This window comes from Myxocyprinus asiaticus, chromosome 19, assembly GCF_019703515.2.
Source record: "Myxocyprinus asiaticus isolate MX2 ecotype Aquarium Trade chromosome 19, UBuf_Myxa_2, whole genome shotgun sequence".
NCBI classification, from domain to species: Eukaryota; Metazoa; Chordata; class Actinopteri; order Cypriniformes; family Catostomidae; genus Myxocyprinus; species Myxocyprinus asiaticus.
Genome location: NC_059362.1, coordinates 31,666,469 through 31,692,273, shown reverse-complemented (window position 1 = coordinate 31,692,273; position 25,805 = coordinate 31,666,469). Strand labels below are relative to the sequence as shown.

Here is a 25,805-nt window from a genome sequence, read left to right as displayed (position 1 = left end):
TTTAATCCATAAATAAACATAATTATAAGACTGATTGCATAGAAAAGAAATTGCATACCTCCTCAACAAGCCACCTGGTCTGTTGCACAAATGGTGTGGGATTAGGTATGCTGCAAATTTGAAAACTTTTATTTCTAACCCTAAGAATGAGCAATACTAACCTTTCTGGTAATAGTGATACTTGCCCTAAAGGGATAGTTCACCCAAAAATGAAAATTCTCTCATTATGTACTCACCCTCATGCCATCCCAGGTGTGTATGACTTTCTTTCTTATTCTGAACACAAACAAAGATTTTTAGAAGAATATCTCAGCTTTGTAAGTCCAAACAATGCAAGTGGTTGGTGGCCAGAACTTTCAAGCTCCAAAAATCACATAAAGGTTGCATAAAAGTAATCTATATGACTCCAGTGGTTTAATCTACAGTATGTCTTTAGAAGTGATATGATAAGTGTGGGTGAGAAACAGAATAAAATTTAAGTCTTTTTTTTTAATTTTTTTAATTTTTATTTTTTTTATAAATAAGGCCCTTTCCCACTGGCTGTACTAAAGCCTGCTTCAGGTACTTTTCTCTGGTCGTCGCTTTCGCACCTAAAGAACTACAGTTCCTCTAAGCTGTTTTAGGGTACATTTTTAGCTCCTACTGCAGGGTAGGTACTTTTGGGGCGTATGGGGACTGTGGCAGACTGTGGAAGGTGCTGCAGCCTGTGATTGGTCAAAAGCCCATGACACACAAATAGCTTTGTGAATCTCAAGGAGTCCGCAGCCGCCATTTGTAATCTTTTAGCTGCTAGCCTGCTACTCAGAGGATTGTTCTAATTTTACGATTCCTTTAACAGAAATAACATAACAAAGTATCCAACGAGGATAACCTGTTTCACATCCAGTTTGTGTGTGTGTGTGTGTGTGTGTGTCTGTGTGTGTGTGTGTGTGTGTGTGACTTCATCGTAAGATACGCTTTGAGATTTCATCACATCTGTACCGTTTGTACTGTGTAACTAAAGAGAGAATAGAGTGATTTATGGATTACTACATCACATTTTTCCTAGGATAATGAATATAAATAATAATGTTTATTTAGAGTGGGTAATTGAACTCTATTGTACACTAAACCATCTGGAATCTAGTTTACATGAGGGAAATATTACATGCCTGTTACTGTGTGATTAACTTGCATCAAGTCATCTTTTTTTAAGGAAAGGAGTATTTCAGTACAGCATTTTATGTTGAGTCATAAAAGACTTTATTGTAAAAGACTGTGTTGATAAATGTATAATATTGTTTATATTGCATTTTCAACATGTTGTCCACTAAGTTCAGCGTGTGCTGCGTGGTTAAAGGGTACTTTTGCCGCCTCGTCTCAGCTCTCACTTCGGCTGCAGGGACAGTGTATGTGTGCCTCACACACCCAGTTTAAACTCTAACCTGAAGATACAGGCTGCATCAGAAAACTGGAAAATGCTGCCTTCGGAGACTGTATAAGGATGGATGAAGTTAGGATGAAATAAGGTGCTTCTTAAACTGTTCAGAGAGTTCCATTCATCCTAAAATGCTGTCGTTTAAACCATTAACTGATTAGGCAACAAGGCAGCTGCCTGCGTATTCTGATGCAGCCAAAGCTTGTATAAAACAGCCCTAACAAAAGTGTAGCTCTGATCCTGGCATCCTCCATCGTTGTTGTTGATTTTGTTGTTGCTATTGAATCGTGTGTGCAAATAACTAGTAGTCAATCGATAAATTTTTTTAATTATCGGCATCGGCTGATACATTTGCCCTTTTGGCCGATTTGTTCTTGAGGGCGCTGAGAATCGCCTGCTTGCATGTGAAGCAACTGAGACATGTAAATAACCTGTCACGGTTTGTTTTGTTGTTACGTGCCATCGTGTTACTACAATAATAGATCGGTGTGCAACACAGTGTCATTTAAACGGTCTGCATGTTAAAGTGCTTGTCTGTTTCATTCTCCCTCTCTCTCCTCAACAGTTCCCTGTAACTTTTAACTGTCTTGTCTAATGATAAAAAGGCAAATATAAAAAAAAAACTAATCATATACCATCTGAAAATATGCACATATCTCGTTTAATCAGATGTAATAAACCAACCTCACACAACTTCAACAGATCCAGCATCCTGTGGAACGCTCATAAATCTTCCTCTGAAGCACGTATTCTAACAGTCTCTCCTCAACAATTCCCTGTAACTTTTCTAATGTTAAAAGGCAAATGTCAATAAAACTAATATTATATAATGTCTGCAAATATGCAGATATCTCATTTAAAAAGATGTAATTCACAAACCTCACGAAAATACAGCATTTTCTTCCTGTCGAGCACTCATCTAATATCTTCCTCTGAAGCGTGTATTCCATCAGCCAGAACGAAAACTTCTGGATCAGTTCAGTTTCTCTGATTTGCAAATAATGATGGTCTGTCCATGACAATGTAAGCAGGCAATCCAGGCCGTTTAAACTGTCATGAGATTGCTGCTTGTGCTGGATCCGTACGAGTGCGTGAGTGCAACTTCAAAGTAAAAGCGCTTCATGTGTGCTATGAGTAAATGTCTTATTCACTATTACTGTATGTGCAATTGGTTTGATTCGGTATTTTTTGAGAAAATGTGATTGCTAACGTGGACATGCCATCCATGGTTGCTGGACTACTGTGTGTACTGTTATTTCCTAATATATTACCAATATTTCTTCATGTGCAAATAAATGACTACAATTTGATGACTAAACAGAAATCAGAAGAAACTGCTATCTACCATTTAAAATACAATATTATTTTTTTAGATTATTTTTTACAAAGTTAAAGTTTAGTGTGAAATGGAGTAAATATAGTGTTAAATAAGAGTTTATTCATTTATTTAGCAATTTTTTGTTTATGTTATTTACTATATTAAATTGTGTGATATGTCGGCATTGTATCGGCCTATCGGCCACCCTGCTCTCTGGATATCGGCATCGGCCATAAAAAAAAAAAACATATCAGTCGATCACTACAAATAACGTTACAAGAAATTTGGTCGATAATAGATGATGTCACTAGGAGGGTTACTCTGAGTCAGAATGCAAAAGAGGAAAAGCCTCCACGGTTGTTCCATTCCTTGTAAGAGTTCTCATCTAGAAAGTTACTAAGGAAAAAGTACTGGGACTGTAGGTGGGAAAGGGCCTTATAAGAATCCAGTGGTAAAATCAGTATCTTCAGAAGAGATATGATAGGTGTGGCTGAGAAACAGATCAATATTTAAGTCCTTTATTACCATAAATCTCCACTTTCACATTTTGTTTTATGGTGATTAGCATTCTTTGGGCTTATCACCACCTACTGGGCAGGGAGGGGAATTTATATACAAAAGAACTTAATGTATCTGTTTCTCACCCACACCTATCATATCGCTTCTGAAGATTTGGATTTAACAACTTTAGTCATATAAATTACTTTTATGCTGCCTTTATATGCTTTTTGGACCTTCAAAGTTCTGGACACAATTAATTTGCATTGTATGGACTTACAGAGCTGAGATATTCTTCTATAAATCTTCATTTGTGTTATGCAGAAGAAGGAAAGCCATACACATCAGGTATTGCATGAGGGTGAGTAACTGATGAGAGAATTTTCATTTTTGGCTGAACAAGGTGAATTGGCTTGAAAACATGCCTTTCACTAACACATCTTGACATTTATTCTGTAGTATAATATTTTAACTCACTTTCATAGAATTGCTGTGTGTGCTCAGATCTCATTGTGCCCATCAGACAAACTTTCACCTGTGCACAGACACACCAGGAGAACACAGGAGTCTTCCTGTTAGTCTCTGCTGGCCTTTTACTCTATTACACAGTTGCTGCAGAGCCATGCATTTTTAATGTACTTCCCAAAGTTGCACACTAGGGCTGGGTGATATGTAACATTTTTTATCGATAATTGCCTTAAAAAACATTGCGATATCCGATTACATCGTCAACCCCCCTGCCGAGGGTTGGTGAATTTTTTTGCTTTATTGATTTTGCTTCATTTTAATTTAATTCAATTATTGAAACGTGAAAAACATAAACAAAAGACATTTCTAAATTCAAATTGGAATTTAAACTAAATGAAAAAAGCAATAAAATAACAAAGTGATAAAAAAAATCTTATTTAACCACCTCACCAAATCCAAACATTTACCGTCTCCAACGGCCCCATTTGCCATCACGCACTCATGACAACAGGTGGAAACTTATTAATAGCTTACAGATCAAGAACTAAAGACAATCATAAATGTAAAGATAATAATAATTATAATAATACAGCCTAATAAATTCCCTTGTGTTCCTGAAAAAATGCTGCCAAATGTGTGTTCGTATCAAATTTGTGTTTGTATTGCATTTTGGTAATACAGTTAATGCTGCCTAAAGAAAAGAAAAGAAAACAAAATTTTAGGTTCAAAGTGATTTTGTCTTGTATTATTTTATGATTTAATCACTTTCGTCTTTGTTTCTTTAATATAAAGATATATATTACTGAACCTGCAGATTGCATTCACAATGCATACCAACCACATCGAAATAAAGCGAAATAAAGTAAACTCACAGCACCTCCCGAGATGATCAGAGAAAATTTGCTGCATTCTCATAGACCACATTACTCATGCAAACAGTTTTCAGACGAATGAAACAGAGAAAAAAATAGTTAAAACTCTTTACATGTGCGTGATCCACGAGACAGGCTCGCGCTGCACTCCTACATGCGTGTGTTCCTCAATACAGGCTTGTGTTGCACGCCTCTGAACAAACAGTGAAGCAGACACAAGCATTGACGGCTTTTCTTTTGTCTGTTCTTAAAAATATAATAAAGTGTGTTTCTTTAAGCGCATGTCTTTGTGACTAACAGCATTTCTTGTCATGTGTCTGTCTGAGACATCTTACAAGTCGCCTGCCTGTTGCGGGTAGATGAGCAAAATTATCTGCGCATGAAATAAATTTAAGCGAGGAGCTTGCAAACCGCATTTTGTGGGTGGCGGGTGCTAGATTCACACCCTGGCCACTGTTTAATATATTTGGCAACATCCCAGATCCATGGTTTTGTCATTTCCTGATATTGACGATCATTGTCTGTTCACAATTGGCATCGGGATCTTTGTAAGACATCGCCGATTATATCATCCTATCGCCCAGCCCTTTAGAACACTGTGCTCAATGAGTGTGTGTGTGTGTGTTTTTGGACAAAAGCTCATCTCACCCTTGTGCCCTCTGTATTGAAGAGTTAATGGTGCAGGTAAGTATGAAAACTTTTAAGATTAAATACTGCATTTATAGAATGGTCGTGTGGTGCCATGCGAGGGTTGGACGTGTGAACGGCGAGCTCTGTGCAATTTGCTAGTTTTTCATTCTTTTTGTATCATAAACCGGTGAGATTCGATACACCGTGCTACATAACTGTTCTAAGAGGTCAACATGTCAAAGAATTCAAAATCCTCGGGCTCTGTAAATATTAAAAGACACTTATGTGCTCAAGTTGATATCTCAGACAGGCCCGCAGACCAGGGACTCGGTTTGGATGGTGCGGCCATTTTATGAGTGGTGCACCGAGCTGGGCAGAGTGGCGCATTCGAAGAGATGGCACATAGGCGGCTGGGCAGTTTGGGTGCATTTGGGAAGAAGTGGGGCAATTATCTGGCCTTCTTAGAAGGTTGCCAGGGAGGAGCAGTGGAGAGAGACGTGTCTTTATTATATGTTATATGTGGGACCCTTTTTCTTTTGTGTTGGTTAATTGTATATGTTTTTGTTATGTTATCGAGTATTTTCTTTGGACTGTTTGTTTATATGTGTGTCTGTTGTTATTTAATGTTTGACCACTGGGATGTATGCTGGGAAGTTGATTCTGTGTAAAAAAGAATCAGCTTGATTCAAAAGTTGATTCTGTGTATTCTTGTGTTGTTTGTTTAAATTTATGTTTGGAATCAATAAAAAATTGTTAATAAAAAAACATTAAAAAATACTGCATTTATAAACATTGTAAAAACAATGGAATCACGATTGTGTCTTACTGTGTTTGTGCAGGAAACCGTGTCAGCGTCCTTTACCTGAGAATTTCCATGATGTTTGCTTCTCTAAAGTCAGAGTAAATAAAAGTATCAGCCAAACACGTAAACGTTAGATCTATACAATGACTTTTAAAAATACATTATCCAATAATCACGAATGACTGGAAAATTTATGGAAAAGTCGATTAGTTTGTCAGAAGGTGTAGGAACACTGGTTATAATGTTGGCTGATGTAGCTCATAAACAACAGTGCCACTGTTGATTGGATGTGGTGGTAAATGGATTCCAGAATCATTAAAAAAGATCACATATTCCTTCTCTGTCCTGTGGGTATAGTAAACAGCTGTGTTTTGTATCGCCAATCAAACTGTCATGCTGAGGCTTATGGACAAAGACTGGAGGAGCTTTGGGAAGGCTAAACTGAAGGGGTGTGGCAGTGCTTTTAGAGCCAACAGACACATTGCCTTGGAGAAAAAAGAGTGTATGTGTGTGTCTCAGAATCAAGTAGCTGATATTCTTGGAGGACATGCATTGAGAAGGAAGGTCAGAGCATAAACAAGAGACATGCTACACATGTATTCAAGAGTGCAGGATAAATGTACAGCAGGAAGAAGTGACAGCGAACACCAATAGAGAGCGATAAGGAGAGAGAGAGAGAGCAGGAGAGAGAGAGAGAGAAGGTAAGGGGATTATAGACAGAGGATGCTGGTGGGGGTTGTGCTCCCATCTCTCTCTTCCTCTCTCATTCTCCAGGCAGTCAGCCTTAGCTCAGGGCTCATGTGGCATCAAACAGAACAGCATTTACACAATACACACATCCACGCAGACTAGGATGAGGTTTTCATTGACGCCAAGCTGGATCCATTCTGACAGAGGGGGCAGAATCCAGCCGCTCTGACTTTCTATACAGCGGCTTCAACATTTACAACACATATAGATAACATATAGTTTAAAATAAGAAGTTATCTATCTGTCTGTCTGTCCATCTGTTCATCTGTCCATCTATATATCTATCTCATTATGACAATATAGCTATTCTTAAAGGGATAGTTCCCCCAAATATGAAAATTCTCTCATCATTTACTAACCCTTGTGCCATCCCAGATGTGTATGACTTTCGTTCTTCTGCAGAACAAAAAATAAAAGTTTTAGAAAAATATCTCAGCTCTGTAAATCCATACAATGCATGTGAATGGTGACCAGACCTTTCAATCTCCAAAAATCACATAAAGGTAGCATAAAAGTAATCCATATGTCTCCAGTGGATTAATCTATGTCTTTAGAAGTGATATGATAAGTGTGGGTGAGAAACAGATCAATATTATTTTATAATATTTTTTACAATCATTCCCAAAATTCACTTACACCTTTATATTCTTCTTTTGTTTTTGGCAATTCGAATTCTTTGCACATAACGCCAAATTTATAGGATAAAATGACTTAAATATTGATCTGTTTCTCACCCACACCTATCATATTGCTTCGGAAGACATAGATTTAACCACTGGAGTCTTGTGGATTACTTTTATGCTGCCTTTATGTGCTTTTTGCAGCTTTAAATGTTGGTACTCATTCACTTGCATTGTATGGTCCAGCAGGTCTGAGATATTCTTCTTTAAATCTTCATTTGTGTTCAGCAGAAGAAAGAAGTCATACACATCTGGGACGGCATGAGGGTGAGTAAATGATGAGAGAATTTTCATTTTTGGGTGAACTATCCCTTTAATATTTATTGTTATTATTAAAATTGTGATGTATTGTGCTCTATCTAGCTATCTACTGTGGCTGACTATCTGTTCATTATATAAACTGCATAGCATTACTCCTCTCATTTTCCCATCCTCAACTCATCCATCTCCATTAGTCCTTCACATGGTGTATGTATGAGGTGTTAGTGGACCGTTGGTTTGTGCTGATAGAGATAGTAATGATATTATACACAGCGGTGTCCATATGTTCCACCCCACGAAAGCTCTACTGCAGACACGCTGTCTAATGCGATATGGCAGGAGGACAAGCACAATAAAGGTCAAGACGATCAGGAGACTGTCACTCACTGTAATTTGCGTTGGCTGAAATGCCATAAAAGTGACGTGTAAGAGTATCATCAGGTGGGTTAGCAGAACAGAGGAGCTTATAAATGTGTTTCTGGAGGTGTTCAGTGGTAAAATCTCACTGCTTAACCATGGAAGTATTTCTGTCCCATTAGGACACATCTAATTTCTTGGAGCAATATGGGTGTGTCCTTGAAAAAACGCACTTAACCCCTGTCTGCTGCAGGCGAGTCATAGTACACCCTTTGGCTGTGCCTGTGCCAAACAGTTCATTTCCAGAGGCAAGAAATTCATTTTGTTTTCTCTTTCTAGTTTAGATTCATAGTACTGGGGTGCAGACGAAGAGATCGCATTTACTGGAGATTGAAACATTGCACAAAAATATTTTGTGGCATCTGCTCAGTGTATTTGAACTAACAAGCAGCAGCATATTTACAGATTAATTCTTTACAGCATTACAGCTGGTTGTATTCTTTTTATTTAGTTTGTCTTTTCTATTTTATAGCTTAATATAAAAAGAAATAATGGAGCATTAGTACAGTAGTTAGTTGAGGAAAGTGTGATGGATTGGGCCAATATTCTGCTTCCCTCTCCTTTTCCATTCTATCTTCCTCTCTCCTCTTCACCTACTAAAAACGAATGTTCCTTTTTTTAGTCCTGCAGGACTTCTGTCAAAATTACCCCTGTGAGATAATTCTGAGGGTAATCGAAACTGTTAAGTTCTCTTGTGCTTAACGAAACCTCTTCAGATTCTCAATGAAAAGGACAAAAGGAGAAGCAGTAAAAAAGGAAACAGGATAAAAGAAAGAATGGGTTATGCAGCAAGTTGGCATTTCTTCGTTCGTGTTGAAGGATGTTACTTGTCCAAGCAGCTTGCTGACTCATGGGTAGAGGGAAGAGCTGAGTAGTGCTGCTGGCTTCACACTGAGGCTTTGTCCTTGACGGAATTTTCTAGAATCTGTAGAGAGAGGCTGTAGTGTTATGGGTCAGTGCACTGCATCACTGCTGTTCTGGCTTTTGATTCACCCTCAGGCTCATTGAGAGGGGTCAGCAACAATTTGTAAGCACTCAAAAGTGACATGGGCTCTTGTTTTTTTTTTTTTTTTTTTTTTTTTCTCTTTTGCTCTTTCATTTAATATACATTAAAATGCTTGTTTTCATTTTCTCTCTTCATCAACTAATGGAGCTTAAAGCCATCTTTTTTCCATACAAGGAAAGTGAATGGTAACTGAGGCTAACGTTCTGCTTAACATTTCCTTTTGTGTTCCATGGAAGAACAAAAGTAGTACAGGTATGGCACAACATGGGGGTTATAAGTATGAGTCATGAGTATTCTTTTTTTGGGTGAACTATCCCTTTAATTCTTGATTTCCTCACACTTACCCTCAGCTTCTGTTTGCAGTCAGTCCTGTGTTTCTTCTCATATCTTGCTCTAGTCACCACCATGAGGACATTATATGCGTAATATTCATATATTGCCTGCTGTCCACAGGCGGGTTAGGGTTAGATTAGGTTAGGTTAGGTTAGGGTTAGGGTCCGAAAACTAGAAAATGTTGCCTTTACAGGCAACAAGGCATGTCTGATTCCAATGTCTGTTTAATATCTTGTCTATTAAGATGCCTTCATCTGGTTTTTGACTGGAGGAATGGCTAAAAGAACTTAATTAATTTAGAAATATAAATTTTCTCATTATATTCAATTTTTACTCCATTTCTATTGGGAAATAAGCATTGCAGTCACTAAATATTTACTTGGTTATCTCTAAAGCTCACTTGAATTTGTTTTAAATCATTTTACATGATGATGTGGTGCCTTGTAAGATGGTCTGAAACCAGTTTCTTTAAAGTTACCTTCAGACACAAAATGCTGCCTGTTTGTCAGCTTTTGGACACAGCCAAGGCTATTCACAAGACGTTATCGCTAATTGAAAAGCAATTAATCGTTTTTCGAGATAGCCGATCTGAAAACAGAGAGGCAAAGGAATTAAAAACTCTGCAACACTGAAATCCTCAGCAACAAGAGCAGAGTTTGTTTTCCCTTTGCAGCACCTATTAGGACATTTCTCTTCTTGCTTCTCCATCTCCTGTTATCTTTTCTTAATTTATCCCCTTTCCTTTTCCTCCCTCCATCACTGTTTCCATCTATCTATACCATCTCCCCATTTGTCTCTCTCTCTGTCTCCCTTACTCACCTTCTTTGCTCTTTTCCCCCCACCTTCTTTTCCATGCTTTTAATGGCTGGCTTATCAGCACTATATAGGCCCTGGGAATTGCTCCAGTGTTGGAATTCTTGACTGTGTGTGTTGTACGATGTCCTTGGACAGATAAGATAGTAAAGGAGCAGTTGATTTTGCTATAGTGTTAGAAGGAAACACAGGGGAATAGACAGTGATGGAGGTTGATGGAGGCTAATTCTCCATGTGCTAAATTAAAAACAAAATATTAGCAACCTTCATTTTAAGCGCAATACACCACAACCTTTTTGAAGTCTCAGTAGTCAGTCCTGCCAAAAGAGTGTGAGGTTTTAAGTGTGTGTACGTGTAGTAGGCCTGTGCAAAATACTTAATATTTATTTAAATATGTTTCATTTCCAATGTAATATTGAGATTTTTTTTTGCAGTGTCACCTAGCCCTAACTTTTTATTCACCGATTGCTAGCACAATAATGTGACCAAGACTTTATCTGGGTTTGGTTACTATAATAATCTCTGGTTGATAAAACTTGGCTAATATAGCCTGCACACTGGCATTTGGGGAGTGTAAAATATTAACAAAATGCATATGCTGACTCCCAGTTAGTCTCGTACATTATTTATTAAATGGGGTAAAAATGCTTTTTGATTCATTCTTTTCCCACTCCCTCCTATCTCTTTCTATCTCAATATCCTCTACTTGCATAAGCCTCTTTCCACTCATCTTTACATTTAGCTCAAAAGACTTTGAGCTTATATATATATTTTTAATTTCTTCATTTTCTAGAAAAACTTGATTAAAGTATGCTAAACTAATGTATTGCCATCACTACTTACTGTAGCCTTTATCTGTACTGTATGGGGTTCATGCAATTTAATAGGAAGGATACCTTGTATCAGAACTTTTAGCCATAATGACTGCTGTGAATTTGAGACTCCTCTTACAGTATCATACACAACATCATATGCAGTTCAAAGTGTTTAAACCAGGGGTCGCAACCTATGGCATTGGCGCACGGAGGGGTAATCACAGCCACACTAGCAACGGTGAGAGAGGAGACTATATTATTTATATGAAATATGCTGCACCTGCATTCCAATGTACATCTTGATGTAAACCTCATGATCACGCAGAGTTTTATTAGCTGAATAGGTGGCTAAACAAAAAGATCAAATGTGACGAGACTGCAGTACACCCAACAGACTCATGCAGTGCGTGCAAACTATTCACGCATCACGAGCCGGCAGCGCTTTATGTTCGGTTAATTGTGTAAGTAAACGTGCCCGCTTTGCTTCGGTCAGGCTGCGCGATGACAGCCTACATTCCGTGTTTCATTTGTTTCTTTTTTGCTTTTAGAACAACATCTGATGTAATAAGAAAAACAGCCATTGACCAGGAAAATAAAAAATGGCACTTCATGTCAAAAAGGTTGCCGACCCCTGGTTTAAACGTTGATCGATTTGGAGTTTAGAGTGTCTTTTCTTGCTCCCCATGGGTAGCAATATCCTGTTTCATTCACAATATACAGTGCACTGCTTTCTCTCTCAGAGATTGATTATGTCTTCTATTTATCTTAAAAATAAAGTACATTTGTTATGAGTAAAACTGTAAGGAGGCGTTTCACAAGCTCATATACTATAAATGAAATAGAGCACTGTGCGTACATGAGTGTATTGTTTAAATGTAGAAAAGCCAAATCTTATAGCTGTGATTGAGCTAACTTGAGCTAACTGTGCAATTGGTGTTTTATGTGAATTGTGAAAATACCAAAACATCCCATTTAAGTGGATTGTATTTGAATTTCTGATTTAGTTTATCAAAGGTGAATTGTGTAATTTCTGTACAACTAGTGTCACCAAATAAAATAGTAAATATAATGACTCTTTCAAACAAGTTTCCTAAACACAAATTTTAGAAAGCCTTTTATAAAGCATAAACAGAGAATCTACCATCTCTTTTTGTTTCCTCTGTCGTTCTCCTCTGCTCGCTCTCGCCATTATAGATTCTTGGCTCTTGTATTTTTTGTGGATTAGAGGGTGTATATCATCCTCTGTGAGTGGTGAACGGTAGATCTAAATTTAGCCTGAAGAACAGGGTCATTAATACTCTCTGGCCAATCTCCAGGAATCAATCACACCCACCTACTGGGAGAGAGGGTTTTAATGATGCACAAAGCACTTTCTGTTTCATTTGAGTCATCCGGTGTTAAAAACTTTTTTTTTTTTTTATGAGTTGGCACACAAACATAAAATCAATCAATCAATCAATCAATCTATCTATCTCAATACGATAATATGAATATGGCGATTCTTAATATTTAATGTATTGAGATATGCAATTGTGATATTGCATTCTTTTACGTAATTGTTTCTCATTCATCTTCATCTATCTTTCTATCTGTCTGTCTGTTGGGAGAGGTGGACTCATTGATAAAAAGTACATTTGATTGAAAGTTCTGTTTTATTAAAGCTGTCAGAAATAACACGTTAACGTATGCGATTAATGTAAAAAGTTTAACGTGTTAATTTTTCTTTATTGCGATTAACGCATTTACCGTTAATACGGCATAAACACTTATGTGAAGGGCGGAACTTTTGTAATGTGTCCGCCCGGAGTCATTGCACTGATGCACACTTCACAAACAGACACAGCGCCAGAGCGCTTTTACCAAGATGAGCCTTCAAGCTTAGCACAGCATAACACGGCGGTCCCATTGACATTCTATGGGCGGTACTGTCGTAATACTCTCCTATGTTAGAGCCGCTAGTTCAACGTGGCGCTGACGCCCTGACGTGAATCATGAACGCAGCTTCACGATTGCTGCAACAAAGCAAATAGCCACAGTCTACTGGTAGATTAATATTGTGGAGGATGAGAGTTTAAGAGATTTAATGCCCATTGCAATGAATATGCAACCTATGGGGAAACTAGTTCTTTCAATTAGTCGACCTCCCACTTAGACTTTGGGAAATGTTTAATTTTTCTCGAATTGGTGCTATTTTAGTGCATTTATTGTGGATGGCTTTGTTTGGAAAATGTTAATAAAGCATTACATTGTTACATATTGTTTTGTTTTCTTTCCTAAGATGGAAATAAATGCATTTTGACAAGCAAATACTTTATATACCGTATAGTGCCAAATTCCAGCACTTTCAAAATCTGCGGTTAATCGCGATTAACTACAAAAAATTATGCGATTAATCACGATTAAAAAAAAATTATTGACTGACAGCATTAGTTTTATGCAAATCAGTTCTGTAAACTGGTCAGTTCATCTTTGCCACATCGTGTGTATCTTTGCCAGCACTGTTGAAATGTCAAGCAAAAAGCATAGCTATAAGGCTCAACAAATTCAGCTCCAAATAAGAGCTGATATCATTTGGAAGGAAGCCAGGGCTGTGGGGGAAAAATAATGTCCATGTATGCAAATTCCCAAGACAGGGCAGCTCTGGAAAAACAGCAAAACATTAGTAGGTGAATTAAAATTAATCATCCTGTGTTGCATGTTAGCTGATTATGGTGTTGTTGCTGAGTATAGGAAGTTTTAATAGACCACACCTCGTGTCAAGTGTATCTGCAGAGTGGCTCGTTTGAGAGTATATGTTCACTGAAGCATGCTCAAGGTAAAGGTATTTTGTTGCAGCGACAGCCACAGTGCTTGCAACTTTAATTGTTTGGGTCCCCAATAAATCAAATGTGCCTCTGGAGTTTATTTATTTAGAAAGCATAATAGACAAATTAATCATTTCTAGGAACATGAGAAATAAAGAGAGGGATAGAGAGAGAGTATCCTTGTATTTTATACTCATCAGTTGATAGCATCATTGGAACTCACCATAGCATGTTAGCTTTGTGGAGATGTGTGTGCATAGTCATGTATTTGTGTGTTTGTTGTGTTGTCTCTGTTAGGCTGAAGTATGACTGGACAGTTTTGACATCAGAGCAGCATAAATGTCACTATTTACCCCCTAGGCTGTGTTCTTTCTCTTCTTCCAACTTTTTCTCTGTCCCTCCTTTGATGCAGACAGGGGTTGAAGAAACCCCACACATTATTAATACATTAAATGGATTATAACTGTCTAGTTAGTTCTCAGAAGTATGTTTTTTTCCTATATATATATATATATATATATATATATATATATATATATATTATTCTTAGCTAAATATTTTTGCTGAAAGCGCATTCTGAAATGTCATGTAAACGAGAACGCCGATTGCCTTATGCCGTTTAAGGGATTAAGAGAAAGTGGTTTAACACAGGGTTTCTCAACCTTTTGCCCACTACGACCCACTTTTTTTGAATTCTAGTCATCCATGACCCACCCACTTTGGTGCTGCTGGCTGAAGTTTTCAGACTGTCCCTTACCACATCCTCCACAGTTTTAGCACGTTTTAGCACAACGTGTGGACTTTTCAGATGGTCCCTTACCCACCAAAGGCACAATTTCCAATGTATATCAAGGTTAAATTAATGATCTTGTACGATTTCGCGGTGACGCCATCAGACCAGCTTAAATATGGGACAAATCGTTTAATTTTCAAAAACGGGAGGATTCCGTATTTTATGAGACGGGTGGCAACCCTACTTGGGACTGCCACTCTGAAATGATGATGTCCAGAGATTGGACTGCATTCAGACTAGCACGGTAATGCATGGAGCTAGTGCATGCCATGTAACGCTATGTAAAGACACCTTGTCTAAAAAGAACGATTTGTAGCATTGATGTATTATTGTGATTGGACAGCTAATAATTAACGTCAGAGAAATGCAGCCTCTCACTTATGATTGTTTACGTAAACCTGGAGATATTGATACGATTCGTCAATAGAGGTCACTGTTTCCACAAACATTTCAGATGTACAGTTCTATCCTTCTAATTGGTAATTTGTACTCATGACAGAAAAGATCTCACAACCCAGCAAACAATGATCCCAGTGGTTGAGAAACCCAGGTTTAACACACCCAGTTTTGTCCTTAAGAACACTGCTTAATGTGGTCAAGTACAGTTGAAGTCAGAAATTTACATACACCTTAGCCAAATACATTAAACTCAGTTTTTCACAATTCCTGACATTTAATCATAGAAAACATTCCCTGTCTTAGGTCAGTTAGGATCATTACTTTATTTTAAGAATGTGAAATGTCAGGATAATAGTAGAGAAAATTATTTATTTCAGCTTTTATTTCTTTCATCACATTCCCAGTGGGTCAGAAGTTTACATACACTCTGATAGTATTTGGTAGCATTGCCTTTAAATTGTTTAACTTGGGTCAAATGTTTTGGGTAGCCTTGCAACATTCTTCTCACAATAAGTTGCTATAATTTTGGCCCATTCCTCCAGACAGAACTAGTGTAACTGACAGGTTTGTAGGCCTCCTTGCTTGCACACACTTTTTCAGTTCTGCCCACAAATTTTCTTTTGGATTGAGGTCAGGGATTTGTGATGGCCACTCCAATACCTTAACTTTGTTGTCCTTAAGTCATTTTGCCACAACTTTGGAGGTATGCTTGGGGTCATTGTCCATTTGGAAGACCCATTTGCGACTGAGCTTTAACTTCCTTGCTGATGTCTTGAGATGTTACTTCAATATATCTACATAATTTTCCTTCCTCATGATGCCATCTATCTTGTGAAGTGCACCAGTCCCTCCTGCAGCAAAGCACCCCCACAACATGATGCTGCCACCCCCATGCCTCACGGTTGGAATGGTGTTCTTCGGCTTGCAATCCTCACCCTTTTTCCTCCAAACAAAACGATAGTCATTATGGCAATTTTGTTTCATCAGACCAGAGGAAATTTTCCAAAAAGTAAGATCTTTGTCACCATGTGCACTTGAAAACTGTAGTCTAGCTTTTTTATGGCGGTTTTGGAGCAGTGGCTTCTTCCTTGCTGAGCAGCCTCTCAGGTTATGTCGATATAGGACTTGTTTTACTGTGGATATAGATACTTGTCTACCTTCCTCATCCAGCATCTTCACAAGGTCCTTTGCTGTTGTTCTGGGATTGATTTGCATTTTTCGCACCAAACTTATTTCATCACCAGGAGACAGAATGCGTCTCCTTCCTGAGCGGTATGATGGCTGCGTGGTCCCATGGTGTTTATACTTGCGTAATATTATTTGTACAGATGAACATGGTACCTTCAGGCATTTGGAAATTCCTCCCAAGAATAAACTAGACTTGTGGAGGTTCACAATTTTTTTTCTGAGGTCTTGGCTGATTTCTATTGATTTTCCCATAATGTCAAGCAAAGAGGCACTGAGTTTGAAGGTAGGCCTTAAAATACATCGACTCCAGGTGCACCTCCAATTGACTCCAGTTAGCCAATTAGCCTATCAGAAGCTAATTGCCTAAATGCTTGACTTCATTTTCTGAACTTTTCCAAGCTGCTTAAAGGCACAGTTAACTTAGTGTATATAAACTTCTGACCCACTGAAATTGTAATATAGTCAATTAAAAGTAAAACAATCTGTCTGTAAATTGTTGGAAAAATTACTTGTGTCATGCACAAAGTAGATGTCCTAAATGACTTGCCAAAACTATAGATTGCTAATATGAAATCTGTGGAGTGGTTAAAAAATTAGTTTTAATGACTTCAACCTTAGTGTATGTAAGCTTCTGACTTCAACTGTAAACACATAAGCTGGTTCTGATGGGTGATTAAAGAGTGCGCATGCGCATGAACAGACCGAATAACTAATGTCATATAATGGAGCCCAACAACAAATCAACACAGCGGAAAGAATTAAAAATGTCTGGGAGTACAGTGGGAAAAGCACATACACTATAAACGATACCATTTATACAGTACACACCAATGTAAAATATCGATAGTCTCTCACATTCATCTATATGCGCTCATACAGTGGGGGAATCCCAGAGTTTTACATATGCGGGAATCCCCACTATTGCAGAGCAGTTCCACTGCATATCACAATGGGATGTTAAGGAAACTAACAGCAACAACTCTGGAATATTGGAAATAAAGCCAAGCAACGGAGAATAAAATAGCAGTCTTCCTCAGATGCCATGTTTGTTATTTACACAATTGTCGCTGGGAAATTATGTTGCTGTGGAGAAAGCTGCTTACTTGCCGAGTTGCATGTATACAGGAGTAAAGACTACTCCACTTATACTATACAGTGTCCATTTAAATGTAGTTAAAGATTCACAAAAACAATGTTCAGTGCAACACAGAAAACCAAATGTGTATGTTTACAATGTTTAAAAAAACAAATGTACATGATCAACAAATTTAAGTAGTGACAATGCAGTGACAGTCCCGACAACTGGCCCAAAACTCTCTTACACTGGTCCATTCTTATTATTTAGCCTTGCTAGTAAGGTACGACAATATTTTAGGGTGCTCATTCCTGTTTGTGAAAAGATTTAGTAGGTGTTTGCTTTATAGGCATGAACTGTCCTCAAGGATTTTATTGTGTGTCGTGCTTATTGTGTACTGAGAGTGGAGGTCAAAGTGTCCTTTGTCTTCCCACTCTTTCTTCCAGATCTTTCTCTTTTAGCTTTCTCTTCTTCTCACTTGCCCTGTGGTCAACATGTTTGTAATGACAGAGTTTTTGAAAAAAAAAAATTCCAGATGAGATCAGTTCTGTCATTCATGCAATGATATAACCCTTCTCTGACCCTCTTTGCCTTCTTTGTGCATTAGCATGGGAAATATCAGGAAATTGTACAATTGTGTTTTCAAGGCCTGGCTAAAAATCTTGCGATACTTGGTCACAAGCCATAGTGATGTCTGATTTGTGAGTGAGTTGTTCTTTTGAGTCAGTTCTTTTTAATGATGCATTAGCGAATCGTCCTGAATCACAAACGATTGGAAAGTTCATAGAAAAGTCATGGAAATTCATCAGTCAAAAGTGTGGGAACCCCACACCAATTACCCCTGACCTCACCATATCTGCCGACTGCTGCGTGTGCAGTTCCTCATTACATGATGGGGCTCTGATGTCCAAAGCAGGTGGCTATAGGTGTATTAGAGAACGTATGAGGATTCGAAGCGGGTCCTTATTGACACACACAATTTCCTGCAGTATCTTCCAGCCCTGTCACTTCAAAGTGTCTGTGATGAATGGACAAGATGAGCCACTGAATGAGCGTACAGGATTTTTTTTTAGGTGACAGATGAAGGCTGCTCTGTCTGCACTCCACTATAGTTCTTCAGCTTTAGAATACAGCCAAAATAGCATCATTTCGTAAGACACAGTCAGTGTGTTTCTTTGGCAAGGAGTTAGATGCATGCATGTTATTATAGTGTTTTTATTGGTTTTATATTGATGAAAAAACTTGAACAGAAAATGCCGATGATATCAGAACTAAGAGTTTATTATTTCTGAGTATTTTCTTTAATTATTACTAATTACAGCTAATTACAGAGTCTAAAAGTCTGAGATCACTAGTGAAAATGCTTCTATTTTTTATTTTCATTTTCATTTATTTTTTCATTTTTTGGTGACAAATCCAGTTTAACAATTTGAGTGAAAAGTTGAATTAAAAAATAAATATGAATTTCAGTATTTATACTGAACTTATTATTTGGCATGTTTACCATTTGCTTTAATCACAGCATGCACTCAAGCTGGCATGTAGTTTGGGCATTGATAATCCATGTCATCTGAGCAGGATTTGAGATGTTTGAAATTTTGTGTGCTTCAGGGGAAGCAAAGAAATATGAACTTTTATATAATGTGGTAATATGGTCAATGTCACAAATTTGCTTCTTTTATTAGTGATCTAGAAAAAGTGCAGAATCTGTAATCATTTTATGTAATTTCTTAGTTTAAAATTAGGGCTGGGAATCACCTGGCACCTCACAATACGATACATATTGCAATACATGTCACGATTCGATATGTTGTGATACTTCATGATATCATAATTTGATTTGATTATGAATCAATTTCAATTCCAATTTCAATTCATTTGGGTGTATTTCAGTTAGTATATACTGATGTCTGATGTAGCTCAAAACATCAAGTTTTTTTCTCTTGGTGAGCTCATTAAATTGATCTGGAAGAAACAGTGTGCCAACTTTGTTGTGTTTAGATGATATGAATACACAAATAGTTTAATATAAGTATTGATGCATGGATCTAAAGTATCAATACAATACCATGATTAAAAGTATCATGATATATTGATATTTGATTGTATAGACACAGCCCTATTTATCATCCTACAACTGTTTAAATTTACTTATTAAAAGTCCAACAACTTGCTGTTTATTTCTTTGTTAAATTGAATTTTAAATCCCAGATTTACAGTGTAGTCTCAGACTTTTAGTATTAGACAGTAGCTGAGTTCCTAGGTCTTCTCCCCTTATTTTCAGATATTAAATATTGAATTGCTCTATTGTTTCTCTCTTGGTCATGCTTCTTTTCTTTACTCTCCAACTCTCTGTGTCCTTCGTGTAAAACTGTAAACAAACACTGTCCCTCTCCTAATACTCTGATGCAAACCTCAGACAGGTTTATGTTTTTGTAATACACCCTAGAGAAAAACTTCATGCATACATTTTTGTGCATGCTTGTGTACTCCTGTGTGCATCCTTTTTTTTTTTTTGCCAACTCCAGCAATCAGTCGTTTAATCTGTTTTAGTTGTTCTTCCCTCCCTCGCTTCACCACTCTGATTTAATATCCACATATACGTTTTGCGCTTTTCCATTTCTTGGTTTCTCTCTCTATGAGCGTGTGCAGTTCCCAAATTTCTGGTGGAGGTTATCATCAAATTACAAACACACAGACACACACACACACACACACACACACACACACACACACACACACACACTCACAGTCACACACACTGTGTGCCATGCCTACCAAATTCACCCAACAAGCCTGGAAAAAAATTGAGACTGTTCACACTGAAATATATTTTATTTTTGTGTCCATCTGTGATGTTTTTCAATTGTTTTTCTATGTAAACATACACTAGATGGACGTGTTTGACCATCGCTGTTTTATCAGCATCTTGTGCAGGAGCGCCATGTTTAAAACGAAATTCAACTTAAAAAAAATATGCATTTTGAGACTGTTCTATTCATTGCACTGCATCTAGCTTTTTTAGCACAATATGCATTCAGTCTGAACGGCCCCTTAAACAGTGCCATGTAATTAATAATCAGAAATTTTGAAGCCTTTAATATGAAGAACTTTGTAGTCTGCTTTGTATTTAATTTTATTTTTTTCACATCTCCACTTACATACCTGCTTTAGTCTTTTGTGGGAATAGAGCGATGTCAACAGAGCCTACATGATGAACAAAATGTCTTTTTTGTGGCAAAGGGTTCTATTAATTATCTGTAATTGGTCCCTCTCATTGACTCATTGTGAGATTTCGTAATCAAGAGATCACTTGTGGGTCAAATTTTGCTGATATGGAGTGATTAAAAAAAGCAGTTAGAGGGTGCCTGGGTAGCTCAGTGGTAAAGACGCTGGCTACCACCCCTGGAGTTCGCTAGTTCAAATCCCAGGGTGTGCTGAGTGATTCCAGCCAGGTCTCCTAAGCAACCAAATTGGCCCATTTGCTAAGGAGGGTAGAGTCACATGGGGTAACCTCCTCGTGGTTGCTATAATGTGGTTTGTTCTCAGTGGAAAATTTTGTTCAAACAATAATATACATAAAGTGAGCTGTTCTCCTTCATTACCAAATTCGGATAGTAGTTTTGACAGTGACTGACAGACTTCATTGTCAGCAGTCATGCCACAGATTGGCTATGGTAATTAACTTGTATGTTGTCCACAGAGAATGAACAATGACTGACATTTTGCCGGAACAGTGGCTTATTTCGGTCTTCCTCACACAAAGCTATTGTATGACTAGGTGACTTGGTATATAGCATTAGAGTCATATAGACCACTTTTATGATGATTTTATGTTGCTTTTTGACATTTTGGAGCTTGACAGCTCCAGTCCTTATTCACTTTTATTATCTGGAAAAGAGTGGCCAGGGCCAGGATATTCTTCAAAAATTCACATTTTGTGGAAGAAAGAAAGTCATGCAGGTTTGGGACAACATGAAGGTAAGTAACACCCTACCTACACTGGACGTGAGCGTTGTGTCACGTCAAAAGCATATATTTTCCATTCTTATAAGTGACGTTGTCTACACTGGAAACATCCATTGCGGCACGTCACGTAGCACCGGCAGTAAACGAATGCCCTGTTATATTGCTGACGCACTGCAGAGCTACTCTAGCCACTTTATTTCTTGAGCTCACAGCTGAATGGTCCGTACTGTCTGCGTGTCATTTAGAATATTCACTTCGACTCTTTCCGTGTAGACAGCCTTAAGCCGTTGCGTCGTGTCATGTCACATCAATGAACACTTATGGCGTAGACAGGGTGTAAATAATGACAGAAATGTCATTTTTGAGTGAACTTTTCCTTTAAGTGGCATGTTTTTAGAATGTGTTTTGTTTTTTTTAGGTTGGACGGTGATCCAAACTGCCACAGTCTTGTTAGTCTCACTGTTCTTAAATTGGTTTCTTTGACTCAGAACTATTTCAGATTTGGCCAACCCGGTGTGGAGTGCTACTGTCAGCACGAGAGTGGAGCGGCCGTCATCCAGCTACAGTTTCTCATAAACGAGGTGAGCCTTTCTCTTTTTTGTCTCTCTTTCTGTGTCCTGCTCAACACCATGCTAAGAGCCTATTTCCCCCTGAGCTCCGAGAGGCAGTTTAAATAATCCATGATGAAGCCTCAAGAGGCTTAGATGATCCCTTAACACTGAGCCTTTGCTGCCATAAACCCTCTTGTCCTCCAAAGTGGCCCTGGAGGGACCCTACAGAGGAAGCTGATATTACCATTTCCTCCCTAGAGTGTTGCCAATAGCCAAGACCACAGGAATCTCTTACACTAAGCTGTCTTGTAGATCGCACATCTTAGTGTCAAGACGATTAGTACAATCTGCATGCACCAGACAATTTGGCTATTTAGAGAAGAGTTTCTTCTTGAATTAATTTTAAATGCATCTTAACTTGCTTTTAACATTTGAGACTGTTTGGTTTAGGTGGGGTAGCACATTAGAACACTTTGAAAAATTAAAGTCAGCAAATTCTAGTTGTGCACACTGCAAAAATGGCTTTTATAAAATAAGAAATAAAATAAATGTAGTGAGGTTTTGACCTTTAAGTAAAAAATTGAGAACAAAATTGACATTTTAGAAGCAAATATAAAGTATACATTATAAACATATATATCCTGTCACGATGACAATGACAAATTTTTAGTTTGCTCTAATGCTGCATTTTGTTTACACAGAGCCAAATCAGCATCAGAGCTGCCTTTGGTACTAGGGGCTGAAGTGAGCCAGAGGTGGCTTTTTAATATGCCTTTTATGAGGCATTGTGTCTTTACACAGAATTTGGCGGAGATACAGAGCCTGCTCAGAGCAGCCTTCACTCAGCTGTGTACAGTAAAGATGCATTAAAGGGATAGTTCACCCAAACATGAAAATTCTCTCCCTCATGCCATGCCAGATGTGTATGACTTTCTTTCTTTTGCTAAACACAGACTGCTGATTATTTTTAGAAGAATATTTAAGCTCTGTAGTTCCTCACAATGCAAGTGAATGGGTACCAAATTTTTGAAGCTCCAAAATGCACATAAAGGCAGCATAAAAGTAATCCATAAGACTCCAGTGGGTAAATCCATATCTTCAGAAGCAAAATTGGTGTGGGTGAGAAACAGATCAATATTTAAGTCCTTTTTTTAACTGTAAATTCTCCTCCCTGCCCAGTAGGTGGGGATATGTGCAAAGAATGGGAATAACCACAAACAAATGGAGATTGATTGTAAAAAAGGACTTAAATATTGTACTGTTTCTCACCCACACTTATTATATTGCTTCTGAAGATATTTTTGGGTGAACTATCCCTTTAAAATAATGATTAAGAATAGAATTGTTTGCAGTATGATTGTTTGATAAATTTGCAGTATGCTAGATTGTAATGGCATGGTTTCTTCAGCTTTTCATGAAAGCTGAGACGTTATTTTGAGTTCCCCCACACATTCATTAGGGCTTGTTCATATGTCTGATTTACTGTCATTACAGATAGATGTGTGTGTGTTTATGTGTGACTCAGCACACCAAACAGAGCCTGTACACACCTGGGAGAAAGTACAGACTCTGTTTTATATTCAGCCTGTATTACCCTGAAAGGCAGTGTCTGTGTGTGTTTGGGCTGAATATGCCAGTTCCTAGATGCAAAGGAGGTATTTTGTGCTAGCATTCCTCCTCCTTCCCTCTGTCTGTCCCACCCACACTGTATCTCTTTTGATTTATTTTTCCACTCAGTTCTGTCTCTCACATGCACATATATACAGTATAAATCTACCACCCACCACTGTATCTATAATCTTCCCATCCTACAGAAATGCTGCAGAATCTATAGGTTACCTGTGCTGGAGTATGTTATTTGTGTGTGTGTCTATAACTTTCTCTCTCTAAACCTGTTTCAACCTTGTATTGAGATCTGTTCCAAATGATAAAACCGTCCTGGTTCCTTGCGTAACCTCCATTCCCTGATGGAGGGAATGAGACTTTGTGTCGATGTAGTGACACTAGGGGTCACTCTTGGGAGCCCGAGACACCTCTGGTCTTTGATAAAAGGCCAATGAAAATTGGCGAGTGGTATTTGCATGCCACTCCTCCAGACATACGGGTATAAAAGGAGCTGGTATGCAACCACTCATTCAGGTTTTATGCTGAGGAGCCGAGACAAGGTCCGGCCATTTCAGTGGGTAGTTCAGCGTTGTGGCAGGAGGGACACAACATCTCGTTCCCTCCATCAGGGAACAGAGGTTACGCAAGTAACCAGGATGTTCCCTATCTGTCACTCACTCGACATTGTGTCAATGTAGTGACACTAGGGGTCTCTATACAAAACGCCACAACTGGCTGAACTGTGTTACGTGAACTGGCGGTGAGTGACGGGCAGACAACTGTGTGCCTCGTAGCCAGCGCACCAGGCCGACACGTAACCTCCCCCAACATAGTTATGAGTGTCGAACGGCTCTGGGGACAAGTTGACTACCCAAAAGATAGACACAGGCTAGCCCAGTTGTGGCTGCTTTTCCCCTTCTTTTTTCCACTCCCTAAATAACAAGGAGGATTATCCGACTGGGCCACCAGGTCTAGTCGGGGGGTGTCCCTCCCAAGGGGAGGACACCGCGGAGACCACACCTCGCCCAGAGAGAGGGGGGAATATTTAAGTGGAATATACATCACATGGTCTTGCCAACCATGTGGAGAAGTCTCATGGTAGATCCTACCCAACGGGGGAGGAGTTACTACAAACATGGAGACTGTGGCAGAGGGGGCTCTGCCCAAGGAAGACGCAGTTTGCCAACAGGGAAACGAATTAGCGGAAGATATACATCGCATGGTGTTACCTTACAGGGAACTGCCACATGCGGAGCACCTACCCCAGAACAGGGCACTTAGTTAGCATGTGTACTGGGCTGGCAGCGAGTCTCTCCGAAAACTCGACTGCCACAGGGCTCGGAGGAAGTAAACCAGGGAACACAGTTTGTGAACACTACTGGGAATTAATGGCACACGTCTTCAGCTCAGAGGAGGTGAAAGGCGCTATGTGTAAGCGATACACCCAGCCGGTTATCCCGGGCTTATCCGCTTGTATTGCATGCCACTACCCCGGATGAAACCGGTTCCACCCGGAGGTTGTAGAACCTCGTAAAGGTGTTGGGTGTTGCCCAGCCCGCTGCTCTGCAAATGTCTGTTAGAGAGGCACCCCTGGCCAGGGCCAAGGAGGCCGCTACACCCCTGGTAGAATGGGCTTGTAGCCCTACCTGGGGCGGCACGTCCTGGGCGTGATATGGCATATCTATGGAGTCAATGAGCCAGTGGGCGATCCTCTGCTTGGAGACAGTGCTTCCTTTCCGCTGTGCACCAAAGCAGACAAAGAGCTGCTCAGAGATCCTAAAGCTCTGCGTGCGATCCAAATAGATGCGTAAAGCACGCACCGGACACAGCAACAACAGGGCTGGGTCTGCCTATTCCTGGGGCAGTGCTCGCAGGTTCACCACCTGGTCCCTAAAAGGGGTCGTGGGAACCTTGGGACATTAGCCTGGTCGGGGTCTCAAGATCATGTGAGAGTAGCCCGGACCGAACTCCAGGCACGTTTCGCTGACAGAGAACGCTTGCAGTTCTCCTACCCTCTTGATGGAAGTGAGCGCAGTCAGGAGGGCAGTCTTCAAGGAGAGTGCCTTAAGCCTGGCTGACTGCAAAGGCTCAAAGGGGGCTCTCTGTTGACCCTGAAGAACTACAGAGAGGTCCCATGAGGGAACGAGGCGCGGTCTGGAGGGGTTCAGCCTCCTGGCGCCTCTCAGGAACCTGATGATCAGGTCATGCTTCCCTAAGGACTTACCGTCCACTGTGTTGTGGTGTGCTGCTATAGCAGCAACGTACACCTTCTAGGTGGAAGGGGACAGCCGCCCTTCCAACCACTCCTGCAGGAAGGAAAGCACCGCTCCGACTGCGCATT

General features: G+C 39.2%; 1 protein-coding gene across 3 annotated transcripts in view; it reads left to right on the top strand.

Moving 5' to 3' along the window:
* The window catches only part of LOC127456707 (syntaxin-binding protein 5-like), a 133,368-nt gene that overhangs the window by 17,923 nt on the left and 89,640 nt on the right, over positions 1–25,805 (top strand). For all 3 annotated transcript variants that reach the window (XM_051725214.1, XM_051725213.1, XM_051725215.1), the window contains exon 3: positions 21,808–21,889. In XM_051725214.1, coding sequence (XP_051581174.1) covers positions 21,808–21,889 — 82 coding nt within the window. The remainder of the gene's footprint in view (positions 1–21,807; positions 21,890–25,805) is intronic.